Source organism: Ambystoma mexicanum, chromosome 6q (genome assembly GCF_040938575.1).
Source record: "Ambystoma mexicanum isolate Mex_15411 chromosome 6q, UKY_AmexF1_1, whole genome shotgun sequence".
Taxonomy (NCBI): Eukaryota; Metazoa; Chordata; class Amphibia; order Caudata; family Ambystomatidae; genus Ambystoma; species Ambystoma mexicanum.
Genome location: NC_090937.1, coordinates 1,045,419,781 through 1,045,439,588, shown reverse-complemented (window position 1 = coordinate 1,045,439,588; position 19,808 = coordinate 1,045,419,781). Strand labels below are relative to the sequence as shown.

At 44.4% G+C, this 19,808-nt stretch overlaps 1 protein-coding gene across 5 annotated transcripts in view; it reads left to right on the top strand.

The window, feature by feature from the left end:
- The window catches only part of MICU3 (mitochondrial calcium uptake family member 3), a 526,504-nt gene that overhangs the window by 369,944 nt on the left and 136,752 nt on the right, over positions 1 to 19,808 (top strand). For 2 of the 5 annotated variants that reach the window (XM_069631588.1, XM_069631590.1), the window contains exons 8-9: positions 17,330 to 17,368; positions 19,636 to 19,731. The exons of 1 other annotated variant lie outside the window; for it this stretch is intronic. In XM_069631588.1, the coding sequence (XP_069487689.1) occupies positions 17,330 to 17,368; positions 19,636 to 19,731 (135 nt within the window). The remainder of the gene's footprint in view (positions 1 to 17,329; positions 17,369 to 19,635; positions 19,732 to 19,808) is intronic. 2 more of the 5 variants (XM_069631589.1, XM_069631591.1) reach the window with 2 other exon arrangements.

The window sequence follows — 19,808 nt, the reverse complement described above, 5'->3', positions numbered from 1 at the left end:
CTCTTTATTTTAGGTAAGCATGTCCTCATCTGTATGCATGCAGACTTTCCTTGATATCGACATAGTAATAGACTTAGGTTGAAGATTTTAATTTGCAGTGGTCTGGACCAGTATTCAGACTTTCTTTGCCCCGGGTAGGTTTCCAGACGTTTAACTCTTCCCCTAACACTTTCTCTGTTTAAGATTAAATGGTTTTAAAGTGTTGAAACGTGGTCAACAACATGGCTAAACATATTCTTGTGAGGGATCCTGGCCTAAGGAAAGTGTTTGGCAAGAGAATCTGCGGGTGTCACCTTTGTACATGATCTTTTACCCATCTTTGGACTTGTTTCCCCATACCTGTTTATTCCATACCGTTTGAGTCATTCTTTTCTCTCATCTGGGTCGTCCAGGAAGACCGACGTGTGCGATTTGTGGTGGGACGTTGTTGTAAATATAGTGCAGCAGCATTCTGCAAATAAGTGGCAATGCAGTGTGCCTGGTGTGTGGTGTTGCAAGTGCTTCTTTAGAACTGTGAACTTTTCTCAACCTGGTTCCTGCTGCCAGTGGGATTCCCTACATCATCTGGTGGTGAAAGCGGAAGAGGGAAGATGGCACGGCCACAGATAGGTAAGTACTCATCTTTGCACTTTGCTTGGCTTGAAAGTAAAGTGCCCGTTTCTTCCCTCTATATAGCACCTGGGGATTCGAGCGTGTGGGTTACTCACACCCTATGTGTCGCATGGGCCATTTAGAAGGCTTGGCCTGGACAGGCTTGGGTAGAGGGAAGCATGGTCATTGAGAGGAGCACATAGTGTGTTCTGACAGCTGGTATTGTGGCCACACTGGTTCACTGGCCAAAGAGTGAAGGCAAATCTACCTATGCTCCATCCCTTTTGCAATGCTTTCTTACAGTTGCCATGCCCAGGGAGTTCAGCTGAAGCTTGCAATAAAATGGAAAAAGGACGCTTTGATGCTAAAGCATTTATGTTATTAAAAAGGGATGTTGGTTGTCTGTTGTCCTCCCTCCCATCGCAGCCCAGCCATATAACTGATGTCCTGCGGCCCTACCCCGTAACAGGAAACCTATATCTTGTATCCCGATTTTGGAAGTTAAAGCACAGTGAAATGAAATTATTTGTCCAGGATCACATACTTTCACTAAAATGGGATTTTATCCCTGTCTGCACTGTAGACACTTGACCACATATCTTCTCATCTCTAGCTGATATAAATGTGAGAATGGGAACAGTTTTAAGCAGATTTTGTTTTAAAGAGCTGTTACATAAAGATGGCTTAAGGGTACACACATCATAATATAAACCAACCTGACAAATATCTGACATTTGTTAAGCAAAATATGTGATTATACCTCACATGTTGTGCTTGGCATATTCTTTTCACTATTCCACCGGGTAACATGATAAAGCCATCTGGGTACCCAGCTTTCCAAACCGTTGATCTAGTTAAATGACCATGTAACTGTCATATAGTAAGCCACCCCTGCATTATGAATGGACAGTTGAATTGCTGGTTCACACCTGCAAAGCAAAATGGATCCTTTTATGATATCACTAGAATGGATACACTTGTTCATAGGCCAACGTTCTTAATTGATTTCTTGAGTATTTAGTTTATCTCTTGCTAAGAATTGCATGTTGGTGAAATACTCAAAGTGCAATGGTAGCATGTGTTCTCTGAAACCTGCAGCATTGCAAACTGTGCACGTTATGTGTGGACCTGAATCCAAGTGCGATAGTGGACACATTTCCCCTGCCAAACATTGGAGAAATGATTAGTTTAGAGGGGGGCGGGGGTGGCAGCAGAGGGTTTAGCACTCTTGATCTCGCTTCGGCCTATCATCAATTAAATCTGCATCCTGTCTCAAGAGATTGCACTGCCTTCATTAAACTGGATGGTACCTACAGGTTTCGCAGAATGCCCTTTGGCTAGTTTCTGCAGTGTCTTTCTTTCCAAAAGTGTTGCATGCTTTCATTAAGGGTTTTAGGGGAGTTTACTGCTTCCAAGGTGACATTTCGGTTATGGGGTCAGATGAAAGGGGGCATGATCAGTGGCTGGAAAGTGTCCTTAGTATAATCGTGGAGGAGGGTTTGACCTTGAAGAAAGAAAAATGCAGAATAAGAGAGGGGAAATTTCATATTTTGAGCACAAACGGAGAGCACAAGGTGTGGAGCCAGAAGGTGAGTTGGTTTTGGCCATTGTAAATTGGGAAAGGCCAAAGGACAGGCAAGGAACATGTCTTTCCTGGGTCTTGTGGACTATTATGAAAAGTTTGTTGACCACTTTGCAGACAGATGCAAGGAGATGAGGACTTTGAGTAAAAAAGGGGTGGGTTTTTGTTGGTCTGAGCAGTGTCAAAGGGAGTTTGATGATGTACAAAATGCAATTGTGAGGGCATCAGTTTTGGCTGGTTTTGATGTTCAGTGTGCCACTTGGATCATGACTTATGCCAGTGATATGGGTCTGTGGCTGTGCTGTTTCAAAGGCAACAAGGAGTTGACTGTGTGGTAGCGTTTGCATCACCACCTTGACATATGCAGAAACCCAGTACTCATTGATTGAGAAGGCGGGAAATGAGTGTGATATGGGCCATCAACAAGTTACATGTTTCTGGGGAAGGAGAATCATGGTGTGAACAGACAACAAGCCACTGGTGGGGGTCTTCACCACCAAGGGCTTGGTAGGTATTTCACAAAGAATCATGAAGTGGGTGGCATCACTGCAAGGGCATGATTGTGGAGTGGAATACATTCAGGCGAGAGATAATGGTATTGCAGATGTTTTGTCAAGATCGGAGAAAGGAGGTGGAGTAGAGGTAGTAGAGAAATGGGAGGTAGAAAATGATCAAGGTTTCCAAGTGTGTGATGGTGTTTTTGAACGGTAGAGTGGAATCGAGCAGCAACAGCGGATTCCTGCCTCAATATGGTAATGGAGAAAGTCTGGAGGGGTTGGCACAGGATGTTGATGAAGCAATATTATAAGGTTCGGGAATATATTATGCAAAGAAGGTAAAGTTGTTCCTCCATTGGCATTGAGGAAAAGGATTTTAGATTTGGCCCATGAGGGACACTTGGGAATGACCAATTGCAAAGGGAGACTGGGAGGAGACTATTGGTGGCCCATGATTGATGAGGAAGTGTTAAGAGATGGCAAAAGCCTGTGTCATGTAGGGAGTTGGCTAAGACCATCAGGAATTATACCCAGCCATTGAGACCTTTTGATTTACCACGTTTACCATGGGAATATGTGTCACTTGATGTCTTGGGGCCTCTGACAGGAGAGAGAGGATGAAATCTGTATTGGTTTTGATTGATTTGTATTCTAAGTGGTTAGAATCAAAGGTGGTCTTTGCGGCAGATTCAAAAGCACTAATGAGTTTTTTTAGATGACATTTTTCAGTGGGAGGGGTTTCCGTCCAGGATTCTGATGGACTATGAAGTGCAATTGATGTTGAGACTTGTGGAATCTTTTTTGAGAGGTGTGGGAGTAGTGCATCATAGGATGTTGCTATATCATCCAGAGGCTAATGGGACGGTAGAGTGATTTAATCGCACCCTCATGCAGGCAATATGCACAGATGTACAGGAGGGAAAGGATTGGGAAGATTTGGTGCATAAGAGTGTGTGCTTACAGGTTAGCACTGCATGCCACCACTGGGTTTGTGCCATTAGAGATCCTGAGGAGAAGGATGTCCCACACAATAGTGTGCCTCTGTGGTTGGGGATAGCTCAGTCTGGTGGATGGGATGAGCAAGACCTCAGGGAGGCGGTGAGGAGAAAATGAGTGCATGAAAGAGTGGTATGACATCCTTATCCATGCCAGGGAACAGGAGCTTCAAGTGGTACAGAGTGCGAGAATAAAAAAGGGGGAACAGTCACAGCAGTGTGTAGCAAATATTGGGGTCTGCATAAGGTTTGATAGTGTATGAGGATACAGTGGTTATGGAAGATGGCAGAGTTTGGAACAAAGGTGGGTACGAGTGCTACGGGCTAAAGATGGTGCACCACCACGTTTTCTGGAGTTCAAGTTATTTATGTTTTTAATGCAGTTTTTGTGTCTTATAATAAATAGGCTGTGTATCAAATGGTGTATGTGTGTACATGTAAGGGGGAGGTGTGTTATTGTTATATCTATCAGTGGGCTAGTAGTGTGGAATGGGTGGAGCCTGTGGAACCTTAGATAGTGAGCAGAATATGAAGTGATGCAAGGTTCCACAGAGCAGCATGGGATTTCTCCCTGGAGAAAGAAGGCGTCCAAAGAGGCCTTTTACCACATGTTTGGCATATATCAATTCAATGAAATTGAACTAGCCTACCTGCCCGCATGTTACTGGCCTTGTATCAATACTGCACGATTTTGTTACAGATTTTATTCAATGGACCATGGGGCATAAGTACAGATAACAATTGTGGACCGGGTTATGTTGAGTTTATTAATGGTGCCAAGGGAAATTGTACACCCAATCCATTGAGTTATTGTGGTAGTGTGGTAACAATGAAACTCTTACAACCGGAGTATTGTTTAATTAAACAATGTTTTTTTAGTCATCTTTCAGTAGTTATCGGGAATTAATGTTTCATTCCAGTCTACCACTTGTGAAGCACGTTATAAATGCCATATGATATCAATTGTAACCTTTCTGTCACTTGTCCCTTTGATGTATTCTTAATCCCAGAATTCCTCTTCTCTCCATCGCTTGGCATTTCAAGCGTCTGGGTTATTTCACATTCCAACACCATCTGATTTATGTTCTCCTTATCTCAGAGTTGCCAGAAGAGAGGTTCAAGTTTTTCTTCCTTCTTGACACCCTGGTCTTGCAGAATTGTTCTATGTAAGGAATGTCTCCCGCTGGTGGAGTACAGGATGTGGATTCCTCAGGTTTTTTTGGATATTCCAGACTCTCAGAGAATTTAGTCGGATTCCTTAAATCCCAAAAAGAATTCTGGCTCTTCTCATCGTCCAAGTATTGATTTTCTCTACAGCATTGTGTTAACCAATATCACAATTTGGGATTCCTGCTGCGCATCCCAGAATACAGCATTGTAGGTTCTTGGTTCAATTCTCATCTCCACTCTTGTGGTGCTCTGGCGTTTCTGACTTAAAGCTGCCACTGCTATAACGGGAATGAGTTACACAGCAGGGTATAATTAGCTCTCAGGCTATAGCTATCAAGGTGTCACCCTAAAGGAAGTGCAACATCAGGAACTCCTGACTGGTTAAGGCAGACAGGCAGAAACCAAGCTTGTAGGAAATAGTGTGCTATCCAAGGGGTTTTTCACTGTAACCCTGTATAAATGGGTGAGTATCCCTCCACTTTCTTCAGCATAAAATAAATAAGCCGCATGTCCCAGCATCACCTTTTGGTCATTTGTGCCCTCCGTGGTGATGCACAAACCAGCCCATCTTTGGAAAGCATAAGAGGAAATCAGCAGTGGACAGAAGAGCCACAAACAAACTAGCAGTGTGCCGGTAGTAGAAAAGGGTAGTCTCTGCACATAGACAGCTCCTTTATCCAGATATTCAAACTAGTGATGGCAGATTGTGTTCAGATGCTCTTTTTAATATCTCATTTCACTCAGTGTATCATAATGCCACCCTTTTGCTTCATAGTCCCCAGTGTTTAACCTGTATGGGGTGCATACCTGGATTTGATACATCAAATTGAGTATATTTATATTTCCTGTACTCAGATCGCTTCTATGCCTAAATGTATCATACCCCATCTGTGGATTTACTTCATGTTCATAGGAATTAGAACTTCGCTTCCACTCATTCCCTTTTGGATCCAGCAAGACATGGCAAAACCTGTATAGTCATTTTCATGTTCACATTAGTAAAGCGGGCACTAATCATCCTTTAATTGGTGTTAGGTGTCTTTATGTTCTTATCTTTTTATAGTTGTTTCCTGTATGGTTTCTTATGAACTGGCGTATAAAATAGATACATATGTATACAGCAGGAAATGTTATGCAAGTGAAGTTCCTGAGGTCTCTCCGCATTAGACCATAAATACAGATAGAACCACATAATGGCTGCAGCATAGCATCACAAGAAAGCATACACAAAAACCTACATTATTCAGGAGCTCTGGTATGAACTTAAGTTTGTGAACAGTACATTATTTAGCAAAGTAACAATATCCCTGTTCTGAGGATTGTACACACCAGATTTGCCATTTTATCGAAGTTGCAGAGCTATGCAAGCCACTCAGAGTAGTCTGGGGCTCCCTTTATTTGAGGGACTGTCATTTTACTTGTCTTCCAAGCAGTCAGAATTCTGCCTCCCACCTGGTAGTTCCATAGGCGAATGCCAGAATGCACAGTGCAGGGAGGAGGCCATCAGAAGTGCCTGTTAGTCTCCTATCCAAGATGCGGTATCCTGGTCTCGCAAAAGATCTCAAATCTAAGACAGTCTCTAGGATATAGTGCCTGTGACACAATGGCTACTGCTCTGAAGGAGTGCAGGGGTTAGTAGTGGCTAGAGTCCCTTTTCAGATCCACACCGTCATTGAATCATTAGTAATCCTGACCAGTAAGGTGAATTAGGCATAGCCCGGCAGGTATACCGCCTCTGCATCTTTTGATAATGTTGGCCTTGGGCAGGCTATAGCTTCAGGAGGGGTGTGTGCTGATACAAACACAACAATAGTATGGTGGTACCAAAATAAAAGAATGTCCAATCAAGGTTCTAGGAAATTTGAAATTTTAGTAAAAACTACAATGCCTACAACTAATTAAAAACATTAAAGACCACCTCTGTAAAGAAAAGCCAGAGAATGCAGACTTTGAGAGCAAGGGGAGCACTCTGGGTGAATACAGGCGAGCAGTCAATTGATTTGACAGTAAATGTTAAAAGTACTTGAAAGTGTCTTGAAAAGGGCAAAGAGTGGGGTCGTAAAAGTCACTAGTGCCCTTTAAGATGGGCCATGGGAACAGGTTCACTGTAAATACTTGTATTACTTATCAAGCCGGGATTCTTGGTCATTTTCTGCAGTCAAGCTGTTACTCCAGTGTCAAGATGGTGTTTAATCGGCTTTGGTACAGATCTTTCTCTGGCTTGAGTAGGCAGTCGAGATGGATTGGGTCAGTTGGTCCCAATAGTCTGAGTCGGTGGTCGAGTCGGGTAGAGACATTGCATCTTCTAGTTCGAGTCAGTGTACGGGACCGGCGAGTCAATGGCTTAGAGTGGGTCGAGTCGGCTTTTGAGTCTGGTTAAGACTATGCTCCTGCTGAATCAAGTCAGTGCTTGGGATGCAACGAGTTGGATGCTTCGACAATGGTGAACCAGCAGTCTGATAGTGGCAATGACGAGCTTCACTGGGTTGAGTCGACATGGGCTTCTTAGTTGCTGGGAGGCCATCTCCCGGATCTCTAGGGACGAGGTGAGTCTTTTTTTCTGCATTTCCATTTCAGGAAGCTTGTCTGGCACCTACAGAGTCCTCCCTCTCCAGTGAGAAGAGTACTGGGTCCAGTTGGCATGCAGCAGAGTGGCCTTGGCCCACAACAGGGCCCGCTCAAATGTGCCCCTTAGGTAGGTGGGGTAATATCTTTCCTCTTCCTTGTAAGCCTCTGTCTTCATCTCTCTGGTAGAGGACGTTGGAATAGCCTGTATCCCCTAAAGAATTCAAGGTGAATGCTTGTTGTCTTGAAGTCATATCCAAAGTGCTTTGTCTGCTGCAGGACGTGGGGAGGGGTGCAGGAAGTGTAGAAAGTCCTACCAGAATCCAAGATGGTGGAACTCCTCTCTTTGATAAAACATCTCTTCTGTCTACTCTAAATCCACCTCCATGTCTGCCTACTTCAAAATAGCTCCAGAGATTGGCACCCTCTTGTGATAATGGCTTTGTTATGTCAGGAGTGTCTGTGAAACACCAGTTACAAGGGGCTCTCCCTGATGGAAGGTGGCAGCCTTCTTCAGGGGGATTAAAAGAACAACTTCCTGAGCACGGTTTCATATGGTTGCTGTGGAGTCACACTGGCCAGACAGCTTACACAAACTAGCCCTGCCATGAATGAATCACCTCGCCAGGCTAATTTGACCTTCTAAATGCTTGTGGCTTTATCATTGTGTGATCCCAGTAGAGAGACCATGTCATAACCAAACAATGCTTATTTTCTAAAGTTGAATGTGCTGCCAGGCGGCTGGGGTAAACAATTATTATATTTTAAGCCAGAGTTGCAGACAAATAAAGCCACCTCTGCCTGTTGGAACTTTGTGTTCCAGCGGGTGTTCAGGAATGCAGATGTGATGTTTGGACCTACCCTGCTGCCACTGTAGTGCAGTTTCTTGAGATGCCCGCAGACAGTCACAGCAAATGCACATGATCTGACCTATGATTGTAGCGTGGAGTAATATGAAAAGGCAGTCCGATTAGGCGGTCTCTGTTTTAGAAACAGAATTACTGGTTGACCTTGTTCGCTTGGCCAACACAGGTTCTTCTCTCCTCGTTGTCCTTCCCTGTCTCTGACCAAATCACTAACACTCTCGATCAGGAATTTCTTCCTAACACTCACCAGACCAGGAGGTGCATCGTTTCATATAAGCTCTGGCACTGATGGATTTGATTTGTGAGTCTATTTCCCTGTTAGGGTCATACTGTGTGATAATCCCTTCCTCAATGTTTCAACCTCCTCCCCTTTGGTCTGGCCGGTGTGCTTGTACCTTTTTGTAGAATGTGGCATGTGATCTGACCATGCACCAACCGCAGTGACCAGAGGTTACATGACATGTTGGGATTAAGCATCATCATCATTATGGAAGCTGAGGGACCTGCTGCCCACGGCTTGCCTTTGCTGATGCGAGTTTCTCTCTCTTCTGTGAGCGCTGTTGCTCTGAGTGAAAGCATTTGCTGGATGTGTTTCTGTTACCTGCTGTACAATTCTTGCAGTCTGTGGTTTATGCCTGAATCTATGCATCTGACGTGGTACTTCTAATCCTGCTCACCATATGGACCCCCAACAGTGCGCCGAGCAAATTGAACAGACACCGGTTGAAGCTACATGTTACTCACAGTGATTCTCGGGCCTATTTCCCTCTGGATTTTCTCCCAGGTGTCAAGATAGGCTTGCAGACCTATTTCCCCCACCCTTTATTTCGACTTTCCCCTGACTGACATAAGGGCTTCTTACTACCTTTGGCACTAACTGCACACGTGGATCTTTAAAGACAGGACTAGAGGACCGCTGGGGGGTCCTCCTTGTAAAACGTCCAGTGGTCGCATTTTACGAAAGGTCGGCTTCCTGCAACCAGCCCACGCCAAGTTCATCATCGGTCCTCATGTCAGTAAAACAACAGTGACCATTTCACATTAGAGACTGAGAGAAAGATTATCCAATTAATTAATTTGTAATATTAGCATACAACACACACAAACTGGCCTCTGTTTGCATTCTAAAAAATGCTACACATTCAAATTTATTTGCACAGCAGATTATTTTTTAATTGTTTTCCAGCTAAACTGTATTTTATTTCTTTAAATAAGCATTTCTGATTCTAGCTGAAAATGTGGAATATTCAGGGTTGGACTGGGACAAGAAATAGGCCCAGTCACCCAAAAAAATGTGGCCCACCCCTCGCCTCAAAAAAGGGGCCCACCCCTTGCCTCACGACCCTTGACCTCTGCTGATATCACCGGAAGTGATGTCATTTGACCCAACCTAAAGTGACATCCTGGGGAGCGGTGAAACACGACCTTTCACCCCTTCACAAAACAGGAAGTGGCATCAAATAGCATTGACCCTAAGTACACTAAATTACTGTGAATCCAAGCAGACGTCCAAGGCCAAATGATAATGTTATTGTATAGCACTTACGCTTAAGCTCTTTTTTGTAGAACAAATAAGCATTCAATATCATCAAACCTGTTTTGGCACTGATTTATCGACCTAAAATGTATGAAAGGCTTTTTGAAAAATAGAAAAAAAATATATATATATATTTTTCCCCCCATTTTTTTCACCAAACCGGCCCATGCATGGCCAGAAAGCCTGAGGTGCAAATCTGACCCTAGGAATAATGTAAACCATTATCTTTCCCTTCAAACACTAATGATCAACAAACGTCTGCCTTGTATAATTTTTGAATTGGCCATAATACTGTGATTCGCTGGTTATTGAAAATTGTTGAATTTGACAGACCGTTCCGAACCGCCATACTGTTTCCGTGGGCCAATCAGAGTTCTAGACACCATATGGAGGGTCAGGGCCCATGTTAAAGGCCCAAATCACTTTCTTCTTGTTTGGTTCTGCTAATCTGCTTGACAGCTTAGAGGGAGGAACGGGAACTAGAAGAGATCAGGTGTGCTGGTGCATTATTTCAGGCACTTTTAGTTTTTTTTAGACATTTGATTCTCTGTTTACAATATTTCATTTGCATTGTGTGTTTTGCCAAGTGGCTTACATTTTTACTAATTTAAACATTCTTTGTCATTCTTTTTTTAAAAACTTGCCACTTGCCTTGCCTCCATACACCCAAAAGCAAAAAAGGAAACCCACCCTCCTCTGAAACCCTCGGTGAAACCCTTAGGGGCGTGATTTCTGATTATTATTATTTAAGCACTACCCCTTACTCGTCCTCAATCAAACAACAAAAAAGAAGCCCTTTTAGAAAAACCCTGTGAGACTTACCATTCGATAATCTTTGGTAAATCATTTCCTTATCTCCCCAACCAAATTAAAAAATCTAATGAACAAAAAGCAAACCCTTTGTGATACCCTTTCCCTTAAATTTGACAGATTATGTTTGCTGTTCACCTCTTCCCTACTGTGATTTTTGTGAGATTTCCTTTAGAGAGTGATCGTAAAAGGTCACACTGGATCCCTTTTGGACCATATTGTTTTGAAGTTTTAGGGAGAAGTGGATATTAGGGCAGATATGGTTGGAGAGTTTTAGGTCTGATTTAGACCGATTAGGCCTGAGACTGTAACCTTGTATGAGGATGTAGATGTAAAACGCACCAGAGTATGTTGCAGGGTAAAATTCAGCATTACACAGTGGTGAAGATTGCAATTCCTAACCACATTTAGTGGTGGCATTACGACCTCCCACCTCCACCGTACCATGTACTGGTATGATGTAAGCGTCTGTAATGAAGTCTTTGAGATGCTGACCATTCCCCACGTTAGCTTTGAGCATTGAGGTCTCAGTGTGACAAATCGACTTCCGGAGCACCAGTGGTCCAGGGATGAATATTGATTTCTAGACCATCAATCAACCCCACACTTCTAGTACACCAGAAGGGATCCGAACAGCTATAATACCTCCTTGTCCAATTTCTGGTAACGTGGACGGAACGGCATGCTTATCTCCGCAAGGTTGTGGATCGTTGGTTAGTTGCAACACAGCGAAAATACAATTATTACCCAATGATAAAAGAAACTGTCCAGTCAAGATTGTATAAAAATATCTACTTTATCATTACTACAACAGACAGTTCTCGCACCCTACAAAACAACCCACCCTGTAAAGGAACACAGAGGAAATACAGTTTCATTCAGGAAAGGGATGTACTCTGGATGTTGACAGTAGGGTATTTGGTAAAGTAAAGAGTCTTACTGTTCAAGGTTACTTGGTTTCAGCACCAAGGGGGCAAAGTGTTGTAACTGTCTCTAGGGCCCTTTCAGAGAAGGACCAAGGGGGCAGAACCACAAAGTACCTGATGCTGAAGAAGTTATTGGTGTTCGACTGTGTCAATGCGGTTCCAGAGCACTTTGCAGCCCTTGAGACAGAGTTAGTGGCGGGAGACAGCTGCGGGTAAAATGCAGCAGGCAGTTCGGCAAGCGAGGCCGGACAGACTTCTGCAGGCTGTCCGGCACGGCACGGCGGCTCGGGGCAAATAATCGTTGTCTCTGTGCTGGTTGGCGGATCTGGATTGCTGGTCGAGGCATCTCGGATGGCTCTGGTGACTGCAGTGTGACAACAGTCAGTGGTGCAGCCAGATGCCGTTCGAGTACTCGACTGTCTTGAAAATGTCCTTAAAAGATGGACGTTGGATGATGCTTGTGTGGCACTCCTCCTAGCTTCTGTGCAGGGCTCGTGCCATTTCAAGGCGGACGGCCCAAAACTCAGGCGAGTGTTTGCAGGCAACGGCCTTGTCCTTAGTTCAGATACTCTCTGGCACTTACCACCAGGAAGCTTGCTGGCAGAATTTAGCAGGGCATGCTGTGTGCTGGCTGGTACTGGTTCTGGAGCTGCTAGATGGGTCCTCAGAGTCCGGTATCTCCCTCTGTTCCCTGGAGATGTTTAGGAGAGGGATATTGCTTCCCTCTTGAAACTCCTGGCCTTCCTTCACTGGCAGAAGATGTAAGGTAGACTGTACCTTCAGCTCAGGTCCAAATGAGTCCTCCTTCTTACTCCTTTTAAAGTTTTCAGATGATCTGTAAGTGAGGGGTTCAGCCCTCTTTTAAATCCAAATGGGCTCCAGTGATTGGTGCAGGCTAAGCCTACCTTAATGAACCAATCCTGGGTCCCCACTAACAATCTTCTGTTATACATGAGGTCAGGACCAGAGTGCTCTGCAACAGGACAGACGAGGGGGTGAAAACATATACCTAAGTCCCACCCATCTCCCTGTCTGTTGTATGTCAAAGTGTCTCTCTGGTTAACTGAGCCACCTGTGACTCTTGATAGAAGCACAGGGTTCCCTTGAAGTGTGTGCTGGGAGCAGACTTCCTGTCTCCCCAAACCCACTTACTTCTCCACTCTGAAAGGGGTCAGCTCTGCAGGGGTTTGCCTATGGTAAATAGTGGATCTTGACATGCATTTCACTGCCTTTCATACAGAGCGGTGGGAACTAGCTTCAAGTTGACACATTGCATAGCAAAGGGGTGTTAGCCCCACCTTTCCTGTTGTCTATTCCGGCAACCAGGCCCATTTATGCATTTTGTGTGGGAAGCAGCTGGACAGTGTGTGGTATGGCCTCACACAGTCCTCGGAGGTTGGTCTCCCACCATTCCTTTTCATTATTGAAAATGAAAAAAGGCCAGGCGAGCACACTCTCCCTGTGTGGGGATTGGTCGAATTCCTCACACTCAGAAGCAGCCCTAACCACATCCAGCTACACCATCTGTAGCTATTGTGTAGCCGGCAAAGCTGTAGAAATGTCTGCATTTCAGCAATTGCATAGCAGGAGTCCCACAGAAATATGTCCATGTGCATCTATTGTGTAACAGGGCAACCCAGAGAAATGTTTCTGGCTGCTGCGACTGAAATGAGTGTGTATGATGGAAAACCACAAAAATAAATATTCATAGTCCTCTGCAGTCCACAGCAAGAAACATCAGGAACATTGTGATGTTTGTGGATCTCATTCAGCAGGGTGAACCTGAAAAAATCTCAAAGGTGCTTTTTGCCCTTTTGGAAGGTCCCTCTTTGTACATTACTGTGATTCTAAAATTGTAGGATTGTAGGAGGAGGCCCTCCAATGAGCTTGTTCCACTTCTTAAAGCTGATAACAAGTCTTCATCATGGAACTGGTAGATATCGTGCCACAGTGTTCAGCAATGTAGTGTTTGTTCATCTTCAGAATGTCAATTGTCCAACTCTAAGCACTGGAGTGTTTCTCCTGCAATACTAAAGACTTGCTAAGACTGCACACTGGGAAGGGGGCACTTCACAGATTATTTTGCTACTCTCACAATTGCTGCTGGCCACATTGTCCACTTACTTAACCAGTACTGCACTGGAGCATACGTTCTACCAATGAGGGAAATGTCAGGTAGACGTACAGATGAACTGCTGAAGGTTTACTGTAAATTCTTGTAGAACCGCCAGCATTGAGGATTCCCAGGTATTCAGCTTGTTAGTAGTATTCACAGGAGATGACTTAGCTAGTGTGGGTTACAGGAGGAAGGTACTTCCTGATGATGGATGAAATACTGATGTTGACATCTCTGGTGGTCTGTTGATAACACAGGTTGTTGCATTTACTTCCTGCTTCTGTGCTTCATGTAGTTTGTTTTCCAAGCACTGCATTGGTACATCTTTGAACATTTGAATGATCTCTAAACTATCTTATGCTAAGGAGCCTATGTTCTCCAAGTTCTCATCCACTGGATGTGGCCGGAAATCAGCCACTGTAGTCTTCTAAACTAGATCAAGAAATCACACCAGTAGGTATTCAGTCTTACCTTTCATTGAAGCTATGTTTGTATCCTCAGACAAGGTTGAGAGTACATGCCTTACCAGACAGTCTGATCCCACCTCGTCAGCCAAACCAAGGCCCTTATGTGGGCAGGTTCATTCCTAGCAGTGACAACAGTGATCCTGTGTAATAGCCAGTGATTAATTTGTAAACAAGTAGTACCGGGGCCTAAATATTTTCTATCACTCCTGTGACGCTGCGGGTGGACATATTTGGGGTTACACTACAGCTCCTCAATGTGGTTGATGGATGCATTGACTATCAACTCTTCATAATTAGTACCCGGCGAGGGGGGTATTGGCGGCCTCAAACCAATGGGGAGGCTCAGAATGTGGGCATTACCAGACAGTAATCTCACTGTCCCAAGCCTCCTCTGGGCTGGCGGCCACTATCTCCCCTCACCGGGGAATGAGGTAAGTCTTCCCCTCCTCCAGCCCTCATCCACAGAATTCCCTCCCCGCTCTCCCACCCCCACTTACCTTCTTTTCTGTCCATTTCGGGAACAGACATGCTGGGAACACTTGTGTCCACAGCGTGTCCGCTCCCGATCTGCAACAGGCCATCAGGGAAAGGAAGAAGGGACTACACGTAGTCCCTTCTTCCTTTCCATGGTGGCCATTTTTATTATTTACTTTTTTTAAATCGCCACCACGGAAAGATAGAAGGGACTACAGGTAGCCATTTTTTTATTTACTTTCAATTTTTTTTAATGGCCGCCATGGAAAGGGAAAACGGAATAGACTTTGTTTTCCCTTGCCCGGCAGCTACTTTATTAAACTTTTTTGTTTGTTTCCGAAATGCCGGAGCATTTCAGAACAGAAAAGAAAATGCTTTTAGTACCCTGGTCTTATGGGCCAGGGTACTAATAGCAATAGGCCCCTCGTAGGGGGGGCATTATCACTTCAGGTAATGCCCCGGGGCCTTCGTTAAGGACCTCGCTTCACTCAGGCCTGTAACTATGGACCCCGGGGCATTACCTGAAGTGATAATGCCCCCCCCTGCTCAGGGCCCATTGCTTAATTAAAGAAACTCTGGGACAATAAGTGCCAGGGCTCAAAAATAAGTGCCAGGGGTGAGCCCTGCCAAACACCCCCCAAAGATAAAGCTCTGGTAAAGGCTAACACACTTGGTGGTCTTCTAAAAAAGGCTCCTGCACTGAACAGACACCAGTCAGCAGATGCCACTGTCTTGAAGTAAAGCTTGCCCAATGTGATGATCAGCTGTGACTGTTGTAATAATCGATGATGGCATTGCATTATTCACTTGGCCTCTCCAGCATGTGCAAAACGAATTACATCAGGTGGTAAATGCAGAGAGCACACCTGCAATTGGTACATCCCATTTCTTGCACTGTAGTCCCGGCTGCAGTGTGATTTGGTCTGGTCTACAGGCAATCATTTCTTTCACACTCTGGCATTTGCTAGTAACATGTGTCGCCACAAGGTGAAGAAAATGACCAAAGCCAGGACATGCATGGCCAAAGCCCTGCTCTTCATAGCATCTTGTACCTTTTGAGCAGTGGGCCAGTATAGGCAATTATCTTATTCTGATCTTCATCATGTGGGTTTCGCCCACGTCTTCCTCTTTATTGGTGGCATTATCCTCCCCAAAATAAGAGGTTAGTCCAGAAATGCACAGCATCTGATCTTATGTTCATCATTGCTCCTCAAAATAAGGCATGACATATCCACCTTATAAAGCATTCTTTTAGATGCAAGGGGGCAATCTTCATAGTTATCCCTCCCCCATTTTGTTATGGAAAACTGGCACGATTTATTTTACTCCCTTTCCCTCATTTGGTGATGTACAAAGCGCTTCATACTGGATTCTTCCAGTGTATATGTGTTCTAATACTTTAACACCATTACTACTCACTGACATTGCTCAATTTATCTGCCTATGGTTGATGAAGGGGTGAGTTGGCCCAGCGGGCATCCAACCTACGTGGAAGGGCATCATGCTGTTTCCAATGCGCGAGCGTGGAACTTGAGTGATCTGCCCTCTATCAATTCCCTTTTCAGTAGAAGGGCGGGGGAGGGGGAGATCGGGGAGGTGGGCGTGCTAAGTACTTGCACATGTTCTCTGTTGCACTTATTGATATTTCTACAGAATATACTGTGCCTTATCTCTGGCTATTTGGCTCACCTGTATGAACCATGCAGAGCATCCAATTGTGTTGTTTTCAATGTATTACATTTTTGGTCAACTATTAAGTTTTATTTATTTGATTGGCAATGAATGCATAGTCTTGCAGTCATGAAAAGGACATCCAATATACTACAAAAATAACATGAATTGAAATTTTAACATGTTTATCATAAATAAAAACACATTGGGCCTCATTCCGAGTACGGCGCTAACCAATGGTGCTATTAACGCCTTGGTTGACGCCGTACCCGGAACGGCAGCGCCTTGGTGGATGGCGGAATCACCGCCCCATTCCAAGGTTGGCGGGGCGGTAATTCCCCATTCACCAAGGCTCTTCCCCATTCCCAAATGAGCCCCCATAGGGCTCAATGGGAATGGGGAAGATGCAAATAACGGTGACCGTTCATTACGGTCACCGTTATTGGCTTGGAGGCCCCTTTGCACCCTCGACTTTAACACCTGCTCAAAGCAGGCGTTAAGGGCGAGGGCGCAGAGGGAACTCGGAGTATGGCTGTAAGGGATTACCGCCACCGGTCTCGTTACCGGTGGCCGCTATCCCTTACCGCCATACTCGGAATGAGGCCCATTGTTTTACTATATCAATTCAAGGTAACCAATACCCCGCTAAATTCTTGCTATAGTTTTGTTTCTTTATCATTGCTTTGAAAAATATCTGTTGGTCAATTACTTGTAATTCTCTGTGCAGTACCTATTACCCTTTTCGAGACAGGTTTGTGTGCGGTTGCACAATAAATGTTTAATTAAAAAATTGGGTATGAATGGCTATGTATTTAGATGAACTACAGCCATGGGTATTGCAACAAGTGTCTCAAAACCCTATTCCAAGGCAACTACATCAACCAAGAACATATTTCCTTATGCAAAATGCGTATCAGATTACATGGTACAGTAGTATGAAATACCTGAGACATTGTAAACCTGTTCGTAGCCTAATCTATTGTATTGTCTTCTTTTTCTTCTGCTATCCGTTGCCTCCTTCTCACATGTGAAACTTCGTTGGCTCTCTTTGCTGTATGTAAGCGTCTTCAACTGTACGGATATCTTGCATCTACTAACAGTGTATGTACTCTCGACCGTGTTTTTGTTTAATGTGCTGTATGTATGCAATCCTGTTTACTTATCTTGCGCTAACACTCAATGTACTACCTACTGTTTGCACTCCCTTAAAACTATTTACACAAATGAACCGTAATTCTATAATTGTTTGGGTTGCTCTGGCAGTCTAATTACAATAGAGCACTTTTATAACCATGCTTTGCACTCATTTACTAAAGAAGGAGATATATGCATAATGGAAATGAAGACCAGGGGTCTGATCCGTAAAGTTTTGCAGTGGATCAGATCGAGAGTTGCCCGTAATGAACTCTGATTTGCACCTGTTGCCTTAGACCTGATTGACGACGCACAACACCTGAGCGAATCTGGAGGCGCCTGGAACTCTTTTGAGGGGTTACTCAGAGGCGTAGCAATTTAAATATCTAATTTACGAGTTAGGCACACTCTGGGATGTGTGCGAGGAGAAGGGAGCAGGTTGTGTAAATCTCAAATCAGGTCATTGTTTTTACTCTGGGCGCTACAGTTCCAGGAAGACCTATGACTTACCCTTTCTGTTTTAAGAAGAGTGGCAGCTGAAAATGTAATTATGCATAACTTGGGGGTGGGGAGGATGCTAATCTGTAAGTAATGTTGGGGGTTTTGCCTTTGCATGTGATGTTGGACACATCCCTTTGGATGTTTCTGATAGTCATCTTCTAGGCACTACCAGCTGCCCATTAAGGTTTTCTGAGTGGCTGTGGCTCTCCAGCAAGCAGCATATGTCCTTCCAGCCGGCAGGTTATCCAACACCTCCTCCTCCTGATCTCACATGGTTTACAGGCCAAGATAGCAAAAGGAATCCACCTTCGATTCAGTGGTGATTGCCTGGACTGCTGCCGGGAGGTGACCTGTGCACTGCATGGTACTGTGATAAATGGAAGCAACTCTAGAGGGTAGACCTCTGATGCACTCCGATGCGCTTCACTTTAAAGCAATCGTGGGCTAGTATGTACCTTGGTCCCTGGGGTGCTGGAGTTAATCCTCTTCCCCGTGGCAGGAAGCGTGTTGGATTGTGCTTGCTTTGTATTGAAGATCAAAATGGTGTGTTTGATGAACGTGAATGGTGTGATGAATGTCAAGGGTTTGGCACACTGATAGGTTAGCATTGGAGGTACCCTGTTGCTCCGTCCACAAAAAGGTTTCAAGCCTCAACAACGAGAGGTTTGATGAGCTCATTGATGCTTGGTGAGGAAGGATAGCTCAGGGGCAAGAGGTTTGTCTTGGAAGCAAGACCATGCAGCGCAACACAGGCTTGAATCCTGATCCCACGCTTAGAAACCACTCGCTGGTGTTAAGTGCGTTATAAAAGAACAATTATAATTAACACACCTAGTATTTCAAGTATTTTCTCTCACAGTAGCTTTCCTCCACAGAGTAGAGTAGTGAGTACTCGTGGTAAGAGAAGAGTCCTGGTTGGGATTGCAGGAAACAAGGGGCTCTAAGACTCAATGGAGAATGAAGCCGCGGGCTAGTGCTTGGTATGATTCTCGAGGCAAAACCCAACATTTGATGTGGAGCTACCAGGCCATTCCTCGCCACCCCTCCTTTAATTGTGGGTGGTGCAGAAGGTGATGACTCATGTGAGTGCTTGTTGCATGTGGGGCGGCGGTGAAGGGACACTAATCAAGTTTATATGTTAACGTAGGTTACACTGGAGTTCACCAAAGCCAAGATGGTGCTATACTTTGTGGGGGAAAGAAAGCGCCCTTTCAACTTGAATCCAGCTGCCTTGGTTCCCCCTAATCGTTATTGAAAACCCCTTCATGGAGGTCAATGTTCAGTTGTGTGCATTTTACAGATAGCTGAAAACCCCACAACATTCGGATTATGAACAAAGAAACGCACAGTCTAATGTTTGTCATTCACTTAGGCGGTGGAGTTCGTTTTTCTAGAGTAGGGTAAAACACTTAAAATGATAGTTTGTGAACACTTAACTTAATTTGGCAATTAAGACTTTAACTTAGTCAAGTATGTCAATCGGCATATTATCTGCTTGGCTTGAGAAATATTGTATGGTCGTGTAACTTGTAATTTAGCATGTACGGTCGATCGTGTAGTGTTACACCTGTTCTACTCGTAGAAACTAAGTACTTGATTGTTTTATGAACTAAGCAAGTAGATGTTTATGTTGTACAGATGTTGGAAAGATGGTGTTATGGTGCATGCAAATCTACTGTTCTGAGTCGTATACTCTGCATTTCAAGCAGTGTGCCTCACACTACTTTTTTCAGGTCATTAGGACTGATGCACAGGATCTTGGGCCCAGGAGCTATTGGGACACACTGAGGCGGAGCACAAGCCAAGCTCTATTTTCCGACCTTGCAGAGGTACATTGAAACCTCTATGGTCCATTACAAATGCGCCCCTGTGTTGCTTTGCTTCAGAGTGCCTTGTGTTCATGCTT